We start from the raw sequence: 11220 nt of genomic DNA, 5'->3' as shown, positions 1-11220 counted from the left end.
ACCCACAAAGCTCAAAACAAACTGCAGATTTATACTATCATTTACGCGCTTGTCGGTGAATATAAAAAAAAATCCATTAATTATTGTTCCAAAAGGAAAATAAATCAATATTTTTCAAACGCGTTTTTTTCTTTCTTTTTAATAACAATGAGAGCTGAGGGTACGGAAGATTTGTACGGTCTGGGATGAGTGTTGAGCAGGTGCATGTGAGGCCGAGTGGTATGTGCCTATGACTTTAATGCCATGTGTCGTGTCGGTGAGTTATTGGCTCAGTACATTTAAAGAATGAAGATTTGTGAAAGTTTAATTATCCATAATTGTGGGGATGAGCTATTAACGCCATTCTTAAATTAATTTGAAGTTCTAAGATTGATTTGGTTTTAATGCTAGTAGTACGTACAAGAATTTGGAGTTCCATGTATAGCTTTATTTTCTTAATTACTAAATAGATTGAAAATGGTATTTTAAACTTGAATATGTGATCATGTTGGAAAGCAATGTAATTATATCGGTAATTTAATGATATTTAAAAACAATTCATAATGGGGAATGTGCTTATGAGATCGGGTTTTGACCACCATCTCGTTTTTATCTAAAAATCAATTAGAATTTGACGAGGATAGACTAAACTTTTTATGATATTTGAAATCGTACAACATCATTATTTGTATGATTCATCCCCGAGTTTAAAAGTGGTATCATTACACTGATTTCTTTTATGACACATAACATGATGACTAACTCATTCTTGGGCTTAAAAACAGTATTATTATACCTATTCCTTTTAGGTCACATCATGTGGGTTAGATTTCTTTGGTAATCGCTCTGAAAATATGACCCTTGGTTCTAATAGGGTTTTGATTTTGATCATTTCATCTTAAAGAGCAATTGATGCTCAACAACAAATTTTTTATAATATTTAACATCACATCATGTCGATATGTTGTAAAAGTCGTCATTTAAGTTATCTAATTTAAAAATAGTATTATTACACTCATAGGTGTTATTAAAACATCTTTAATAAAATAACTTGCATGAGTCATCATGAATCATGTATTAATTTTAGGTCGTGAATTGTTTTTTATTTCTTTTATTTAAAATCATTTTAGCTTTAAAAACAATTAATTTTTTTTTTCATTCAACTTATTCTTATATAATAAATCATTTTTGTAATAAGACATAATTTATAAATATCTTTAATTTTGCTAAATACTTCAAAAAAATCAACTCTCCATTCCTATTTACAATAATAATAATAATAAATACTTTAAAAATCATAAGACCATTGAATGTTGAAAAATAGCATTCATTGGGCCTACATACAATGAAGATTGGAGACGAAAGCAAAGACCTAGCTTGGTTAGCCCATGTTTTTAGACATATGGGTTTCTTAGGAAGGAGGCAAAGAAGGAGATGAGAGGCTGTCCCTGTACTTTAATCTACATCAAAAGGCAAGTCACTTGAAGTTTCTCAATTTTCATAAAAATAAATAAATAAAACATAATTATTTTTTTGTCAAGCCCATAAGGTAGACAAAAGTGTGTACCATGAGAGATGGGCAGAAGAAAAGTTGTTTTTAAATTCCTTGGCATGATACTTAGTATTATTAAAAATTGAAACATTAAATAGAGGTGTCTTTTTTTATAATATCAAAGAAAATTTTTAATTGATTTTTGGTTTGATGTTCTTAGTTGTAGTATAGTGCATGGCATGTGCATGAAATATAAGTAAATTTAAAAAAAGAAAAAAGAAAAAAGAAAAAGAAAAAAAAATGAATAGTGGGATCATTTATTTTTAAGACCTTAAAGGCTGCATGATTTGAGCTCTGGAAGTAGGGTTGGCAAAATTTAAAGGAAATGGAATGGATGAAGGTGTAACATGGGGTTCACTACTCCCATGACCTCTTGGAAGCCCAGTAATCTTTTTTTTTCTTCTAATATATAAAAGAAAGGGAGAAGAAAGACAATTAATAATTGGCATGATTGAATGTAATAAGAATCATAATCAACTAGGCATTACCAATGGCTCCTTTTCAAAGTGCCAATTCGACTTTTTTTAACTTTATTGCCTTTTGGTCATGGTACCTTTTCTTCTTAGTGAAGAATGAGAACTTAAAAATTAAAAATTACAAAAAGATAAGAATAAAAATTTCTTTATGCATGTAGAATATTTTAAGAAATATAGTAAAATAGAACCCCTTTAAATGTGTGTTTACGTTTATTATTATTTTTAAAATAAAGTAAAATAAATTTTATTTTATTTTATTTTTAAATAAATTATGAAAATAGTGCAACACACCTTAATTATATGGGACTTTATGTGATTTTTATCTATGTTTGTAAATTATTAAAAAGAAAAAAATCAATGGGAGGCAAAAAAGGAAAGGTTGTATATGTATAAGAAGAAAGAAATATGTGCTTTAAAAATCATATCGTACAAATAGGGAGCACGGAGCATAACACATGTGATGCCCAAATCCCCTAAACTATAGTATGAGTTTTTTATTTTTATTTTTTGTTGATGTGATAATAGAGGAGAAAGTTCATAATGCTATATAAGTTTGAGTTCTTCTTAACCATATATATGTGTTTTAAAATCGTGAGAACCCCTTAAACCTAAAACAGATAATATCTACATGGTTGAATGTGGATTGTTATAAGTGGTTTTAGAACTGATTTTCAACCCCGATATGAGGATTTGTTTATGTCCATATAAGAGTTGGGTTCTTCTTAATTATGTAGATGTGTTTTAAAGCCTTGAGAGCTCTTAAATTTAGAGATGACAATATTTACACAATTGAGAGTTAGTCCTTACATTTTATTTCTAATAAATAATTCAAATGAATTTTTTATTTTTATTTTTGTTTCTAATAAGTAATTGAAATGAAGTGGTAAATACAAAATGGAAGAATTTTCTATGCTTATTTCTTATTTTAGAATTCCAAATATGTCATTAAGATAATTATAAATATTATTTTGTGATGTCTCAAACCAAACAAAAACCAATAAAATATGTAAAAAGTAAGGAGGAAAATGATAGGATGAATTGTAATTACACTTACAAATTAAAGAAGTTATTTAAAAAAAAATATGTTGTGGCAAACAAAATAAATTATCTTCAATGTTGTGTGTGATTCAAGGAAAATAAATGCTATATTATATATATATATATATATATATATATATATATATATATGAAAAATATAAAATAAAATCATATATAATTAAAATTAGTTAAAATCTTTTGTTTTTTTTAATTATTTATACTTTATATAGAAGAGTTAAAATAAGTCAAATGAATTTGAAATAATATATAAAAATAATTTATTGATTTTAAATAGATTTTAAATTTTCATTCACTTTTATTTTTTTCCTTTCTACCAAATCAATAATTTTTTTCTTGATTTTATTTTTATTACATTTTCCTTTAAAAAATTTTAAACCAAATATAACTTTAAAAAATAGTTATTACATACCATGATTCTATTACGTGCTAAAAGGTACCTTTTCAATAGGTACCAAAAAGGCACAATAGATTAGGTGGTGTTATGCATACATCTTCAAATTCTACGTCTTTATATCTAAATCTTATTCATTTGTATCGCTATATCTTAATCTTATTTGTTTATATCATCTTCTAATAGCCTAAATTTTACTACACACTTTTAATAGTTATAACTTACACTTTTAACCAATATAACTTCCTTAATTGATATATATATATATATCAAATATATGTGCTCTACTTGACAACATCACAAAAATAACTAAAAGCATAAAATTTTAGTAGACCAAGAGTACAAAGTAGTATTTACGAGTTTGTTTGAAAATTGTTTTAAAAAATATTTTGATTCTTAAAAAAATAAAAAATTATTTTTCATACAAAAATGGTTGTTTAAGAACTTATTCTCAAAATAGGGTATTTTTTATCATATATTTTAATATTTTCAATTATTTTTTAGAGGTTATTTTAAAAAATAATTATAAAAATATGAAGAGTGAGTGAAAATAAAACATTTTTTAAACACAAGAAGGGTCCATGATGGGTCGTTTGCCTCTATCTATCTATATTATCAATATATTAAAAATAATTTAATATAATATTTTTTCCCTGTTTTTAACTTATATAAAATAATTAAAAAGGCTTCTTCTAAAAAGGAAATAAGTTATAAAAATGATTGAAATAAGAATAAGAAAAGATTTACATGAATGAGATGAAAGCCCAATGAAAACTTGTGTGGTGTTATCCTTATCCCAAACCATTAAGGTTATGTTTAGTTCCAAAAAGTTTGAAGGAAAATGTAGGAAAAGAAAGTATAAGGGAAAGTACAAAAAACAAAAAAAAAAATTAAAAAATTAAAAAATTAAAGTTACTAATTTATATGTATATCTTACTTCAAATTCATTTCATTTATTTAACTTTTATATATGAAGATAAAATAAATTTCAAATACATAAGTTTCTTAGTCATTTTAATTATATTCGACTTTTTTTATATATATTTTTCATAATAAAATTAAATATGAGAAAATCATATTTTTAGTTTTTTTTTTTCCTTAATAATTTATGAAAATCGAGTATAGCTCAAAAATAAAGTTTGATATGATTCATCAACACGACCCATCAGGATAGGCCAATTGGTTAGGGTAAACATTGAGAAGTATGACCCTAATAAATAACACATGATTTTGGGTTTGAATCCTATCATTAATGATACCCTGAATTTACTTAGTGTTAATTGTTGTGGACAATCACCACCCAAGGTTTGGCCATGTAGAGCATTAAGGGTTTGGCCATGAAGAGTATTAAGGGTTTGACAATGAAAGACAAGTTTTAGGTCAAAATGACACATTTATTAAAAAAAAAATATAAGATCTAACCACTTTTTGAAACTTATGTTCAAATTGGTCTCTTTGGTGCCACGTAAGCGCCATATTATTAAAAAATAATTTTTTTTTCATCATTTTAGTTAAAGCCTCAACTAAGACTTCATTTTTGAATTGGAGCTGTAGTTGCCACTTAAAGCTTCATTTTTAAACTGAAGCCTCAATTGATAACTAAGGCTTCATTTTTGAATTAAAGCCACAGTTGTCAACTGAGACTTTATTTTTGAACTAAAACCGTGGTTGCCAACTAAAGCTTTAGTTAATTTTTTTTAAATTTAAAATTTAATTTAAAATTATTAAATTACAATTTATAATTAAAATTTTTAAAATATACTTTAATAATAAATTATTTATATTTAAACTTAAAAATCTAGTATTAAAAATTTAATTAAAAATTATTAAATTACAATTTATGATTGAAATTTAAAAAATATACTTAAATAATAAATTATTTATATTTAAACTTAAGAATCTAGTATTACTTCAACAAACATAAATTGATAAATAGAAGATATTATAAATGAATATTTTATTTATTAATAAATTAATAATCTTAAAATAATAAATTATATAACATATAAATAATATATAAAATTGTGTAATTTATTAGTTTAAGATATTTAATTTAAATTTTAAAAAAAATAACTAAAGTCTTCATGTGCAACGACTTCAGTTCAAAAATGAAGCCTCAATTGTCAAATGCGGCTTTAGTTCAAAAATAAAGTCTTAATTGCCAATTGAGACTTCAGTTTAAAAATGAAGTCTTAGTTGGCAACTGCGGCTTCACTTCAAAAATGAAGTCTAAGTTGTCAACTGAAGCTTTAACTAAAATGATAAAAAAAAAATATTTTTTAATGACATGGTGTCTGCGTGGCACCAAAGAGACCAATTTAAACATAAGTTTCAAGAATAGCATTCTAAGCATTGGATACTATTCTTCCAACTATTTTCTTGAATATATCATTACTCAAAATCCTACTAGAAGTTTATATAGGCTTTCCCACTTCTTAGGAATCAAGATTTAAGCTTCTCCTAAAACACTCTGCTCGTGAAACTTCCTAGAAAAACACATCCCTTAATTCTTCACGAAGTTCCAACAATACTACCAAAGGCCTATGGTGAAAACCATTAGAGAGACCTCCTGAGGAAAAGGCATATTTGAAACCTCTTGTCTCCTCCCCCAAACCCCCTCCTTTCCATTACACATACAAACCAATTACCACTTCAATTGATCTTTTTTTTTTCCCTCAAGATTAGTGTAGCTTATACAACATTTAATTATAAATATTCAAATAATTTCTTCCATAGATTCTGCAAAATTATTTCCACCCTTTGCTCTAACATGTAAATAACCTAACCTTGTTTAGGAAGGTGAAATAGGTAAAATAAAGTAGTGTGAATTTGGATACACCACTTTTTACTTATTTCTCAAGAGTAGTGATTACCTATAAAGAACTTTTGACCAAACAAACCAAAGCAAAATGAACATGGATAGAGATAATACCAAAATCTTACGAGGGATGCAAACAAATGAGAAACAAGAAGAGATCTTATGAGGGATGTTTATAAAGCCTCACTTCCAACACAAGTAAAGGGTCTTATGTACAAATAAGAAGACTCACAAGAGAGTTCTTTTTCTGCAATATCTCTTACAGCATACATGACTAATTGATTCCGTAATTTGGACAAACAAACTTTAATCTTACGATTTTTTACATCTTTACAAAGGGTGAGAGGGGTGGAAGAATGAAGTCAGAACGAGAGAAGACAAAGAATAAAGCAACAGAAGAGAAAGATGGATACTCTGTTGAGACATCTGTCTAGCTGCATTTCCTGCCTTCTCATCCTAGGATTGGCACTGGCCATCAGAGGATAAGTATTCGGATAGGGATAGGCGAACAAACTTGTGTCTGAGCTCCCAAACATCCTAGAGAAAACCATCTCTCCAAACATCCCAATAGTTGGATTCAATACGCTGGTCAATGTTGGAGTGGCAGCATAACCACCATAAGGGTGGGGAAAGTATTGTGAATGTGACTGGAAAGGATTAGGATGAAGATGCCGACTTGGATGAGAGTTCAAAGAGGCTGAAGTAGTCGTAGTTATCAACGTGTGCACCCCATGAGCTGGCGGCCTGCGGGGTATAGCAGGGCCAACGTGGAGCTTCTTTGTTTCTGATTCAGATGGGGATGGGCCACGGCCGTAAAGGGGGACTAGTGAAGTGTGGGAGATGTTGGCTTTACAGACGGGGCAGTTCTGCTGCTGCTCTGTAACAGGGGAGGTGCTCTGGACATGGAGCCACTTGTATATGCAGGGCCAGCAGTACAAGTGGCCACAGAGGGTGACGACGGGGTCATGGGCAGAGTCTAAGCAGATGTTGCAATCAAAACTGCCATTAGAATTTTCCGAGGCAGCTTCTGAAGCTGAGATGGCTTTCCATTTTTTCTGGAGTGAAACATCTCCGTCAGATTCGTGTTGTGCTGCAAGCTCTGGGAAGTCCTGTTCTAAGGCCATGCGATCTGTTTCAAAACAGGGTCCTCTTAGCACATGGAAATGGTAAAAAAAAAAAAAGGATAAAGGACCTTTAGTTTATGTAGTAGATTTCCTGAGCATCTAAACAGGCACTAACATGTGAAACAAAGACCATAAATTCTCAAATAATACGCTGCTGGATGAGGGGAAGAGACTCAGTAAACAAAAAGGACAGAGAAATGTGAATCAGCCAGGCCGGCTTCAAATTAATAACAAGAAATCCAACAGGAAAATATTCCCCCTATCCACAAATGCCTATCTAAAATGCAGACAAATGATGGGTACCTAAAACATATTTTTCTTTCCCTTTGAATAGGCAATGACGGGTCCCTACAATAGCTCTTCCTTCCCCACCTCCCTTCATTACTGCCCCATTAAGAACACTAAAGGACAACCGGTAAGGTACTGGCATCGCAAAATGGGTTGGAAGCCTGACGCTCCTCTTTTTGTTCTAACCCTTCAGAAGAAAAAAAGAGAATTGACCAGTACCAGCAGCCCAAGTGACCATTCCCAGGTAAGCATTTTCAAGCATACCTAAAATAAAAAAATTACTGGTATTACAGAATTCAATGGTTTTGAAATTTGGCTTTGATTTCTTTGACCTTCTAGCAATGGCAACCTAACAATGCTTGAGTTTTCAATAACATTACTTAAGCCTCCATATCATGATCTAGAAATATGTGACAAACAACTACTTTTTGTTCAAAGGTCAAGACCGGAATGATGGTAATTCAAATAGAAAATTCAAAAGTAAAGCAAGGGCCCTGTGGGCTCTAGAAACGTAAAAGTGGGTCACCAAATACAGAAAATGGGAAACTAATTTTACTGTAAGATTTTGGACCAATGCGGAGAGATCAACTTCTTCAGGTCAGAAGTTTGGTAAAATATTTATTCTGGAATTGAGATTGCTGACCTAACGATTTAATCATGATATTAGCTTTGTGGGTATTAGGTATCTTTCTGCTTTACTATACATGTGAAACCCTCTACACAAGAAACAGTCAAGAAATGACTAGTCAAAAACAAAGAACTTCCTACCCGAATACCCAAAGATGACCAGGGTAGTTAGTGAAGAAATGACTAGTCTTCACAAGAACCTTCTGCCCGAATACCCAAAGACGACCAGGGTAGTTGAGGGCAAATTGAAACACCTGCAAGTGTTTAAAAACTGCAATATGAGAACCTAACAAGAAAAATTGCCACGTTCTATCGCAGTTAATTTCCTCCAAAAATAAAATAAAATCTAATGAACCCCCTAATAATCCTCGGATGACGAGAAAACAAGCTAGCTAAAGAATAATGATTTTCTCTCTGAAGGCCCCGCAACAAGGTTTAGGCAGTTTTTGCCCCAAATCTGCCTGCCTTGATTCTTGATTCCAGATCACCTCCGCTATATATTGCAAATTTTTTATGGAAGAAAAACAGGAAAAAAAAAAAGTTGGAAAACTAGGGTTGGCATCCCAACAAGACAAATAAGGCAATGACCTCCTCCCTTTTTTTCATATGGAAAAAAGAAAAAAAAGCCTGAATTAAAGAACCAGAAATGGTTCATAAATAATGGAAAAACAATTTTAAAACCAAGAGATGCAGATGAAACAAGACCAAAAGATCAGTGACATTTCTTTTGCTTTAAATTTCTGGCTTAAGCTTTTCAATTCAACAAAATCCAAATGGAAGTAGAGAGAGATTTTTCAGCATAGAGGGAACATAAGATTCAAATTTCAAATGTTAAGGTTCCTTTAATGTCTGTTTTCAGCATTTTTCAGAAACAGAGCCTAGATTTTCATCATTTAGGACCCAGAGAACACAATGCTAAACTCGTCCAAACCAAATGGCAGAACTGTTAAGTCTAATTCCCCTACATACCAATTGAAAGCCAAATCCCAAGATAAACTTTACCAGGGAAAATCATTTCTTTCCTGCGCTTCAATTCAAGCTTTTTCCAGAAGAAAGATTCAAACACACTAAAAAATTCTTTAAATAAAGTAATTATTAGGCTCGACCATCAAAAGACTCAAAAGACTAAAGGACATGAACAGAAATTTGAGAAACTAGCTTGACAACAGAAGCTTTTCCTCCTATTTTTCTCGTTCTTTCTGATCCTTTTCTCAAGCCATTTTCAGCATTTCCTTTTCCTTTCCCGAGATCCAAACAGAAACTCATAGAAAGATCCAACAAATCTCCACATTTCAACATTACAAAAAACAAAACAATGACGCTCCATTCGGACTTCACAAAATACAAGTAAAAAAGAAAGGGAAAATGCAGGAAAAAAATACCCCAAAGATTCCATTCCCTCTCATTCTCCAACATCCAAACAAACAAAACTTAAAAAACACCACAATCCAAAGAAATTAAATAAATAATACTGGCTAGTGTGAGAAACGCACCGGAGTCAAAACAAGGATGAAGAACACGGAATCGATTACTTCGTAGCAAAATCCTCACGGCGAAAAGCGAACGTAGTAGAGAGAGATGATGACCGGCGATGAAAAAGGGCGTTGTATATAAAGACAGCGGGGCGGAGCGCGTTTTACGTCTTGAAACGGCAAACTGAAGCTCTTCTCCTATTGGTTGATGTTGACCATTTTCTAACTTCCACCCACTCATTATCCGCCACGTGTCATTCATTTCACGCTTTTAATTCCTCCCCCGATTCTACGTCGCTTTTTTTTTTTTTTTTTCCAATTTATTTTAATTAAATTTTATTTTATTTGAAGAAAGAAAAAGGAATTTAAATAGAATATAATTTATAAATTAAATTCATTTCGTTTTTTTATTTAAAACCAACAAAATAGAAAAATAAAGATATGAGCGTATAGAAGAAGGAGACCGAAATTATCTAATCTCTTCTGCCCACCTCATTACACAACATGTGGAAATTAATATGACTTCTTATGTATAAAAATATGACCCAGCCAGCCCCCACCGAAGACGCAGCCCACATGGCACGTAACAGGACATTTAACAAATAAAATAAAATAAAAAATGGATTTGTGCTTCTAGAACCTTCTACCTAAGTAATTAATTAATGCACAACGTAACGTGCTTTTTAATGTTTTCCATAAAATATTTTTACGCGTAAAGTTGTTAATTATTAATTTATGTTAAGTGCTATTACAGGGGTAATATTGTAAATTTCTCTTTTATATGCCTCAAATTTTAAAATAATTGTAGGATATAATACCAAAATTTTGGTTCTTAACTTAGTAATATCTTTTTCTTATGATTTTTTCAAAGAGAATAGTCCATATTGGGGTAGTGTGGTTTCAGTACTAATTGTTGGGGACGATCAATACCGTGAGGTTTGACTTCTCATGGAAAAATGATTTTTTTTAATATTTCAAACGTTGTAAAAAATGTGAGAAAAAATTTAAGAAAGACACAACATTTAAGAAAAAAGAAAATGAAATTATTAAGAATGGAAGAATATTTTAATCTTTTTTGATAATTTCCTTCTTATTTATTTTTATATGATTTTCCATCTTCCCTTTATTAAACAAAGGTAGAGAAAATTCGAGATAAATATATTTATTAATAATTTTCTTTTCTTCAAAAATTTCACCCCATTTTTGGTTACCAAAAAATTTAAAGAAAAAAATGAGAAAAGGAAAACAAAAGGAAAGAAAAATAGATTTAAAATTATTAAATCTTTATATAATATAGGGAAATAAATAAAATAAGTTTGAAGAAATATAAAAATAAAAATAAATTTTATTGGGTTTAAACTTATTTTTTATTTTCTTTTACTTTTCCTCTTCTTTTTTTCTTCACATTTTTCCTTAAATTTTTAGAACCAAATA

The 11220-nt window shown here is 30.1% G+C and overlaps 1 protein-coding gene across 1 annotated transcript; it reads right to left on the bottom strand.

Annotated features, from left to right (window-relative positions):
• Positions 1-6416: 6416 nt before the first annotated feature.
• Positions 6417-10610, bottom strand: LOC100255559 (E3 ubiquitin-protein ligase RMA1H1). The gene is made up of 2 exons (XM_002282212.4): positions 9808-10610; positions 6417-7404 (listed from the first exon to the last, which is right to left on the bottom strand). Exons 1-2 carry the CDS (start codon positions 10046-10048, stop codon positions 6638-6640), a joined length of 1008 nt encoding a protein of 335 aa, XP_002282248.2. The 5' UTR covers positions 10049-10610; the 3' UTR covers positions 6417-6637.
• Between the last annotated feature and the right edge of the window lie 610 nt (positions 10611-11220).

Source organism: Vitis vinifera, chromosome 19 (assembly GCF_030704535.1).
Source record: "Vitis vinifera cultivar Pinot Noir 40024 chromosome 19, ASM3070453v1".
Classification (NCBI taxonomy): Eukaryota; Viridiplantae; Streptophyta; class Magnoliopsida; order Vitales; family Vitaceae; genus Vitis; species Vitis vinifera.
The sequence above is the reverse complement of the archived record's forward strand: the minus strand, read 5'-3'. Positions and strand labels throughout refer to the sequence as shown.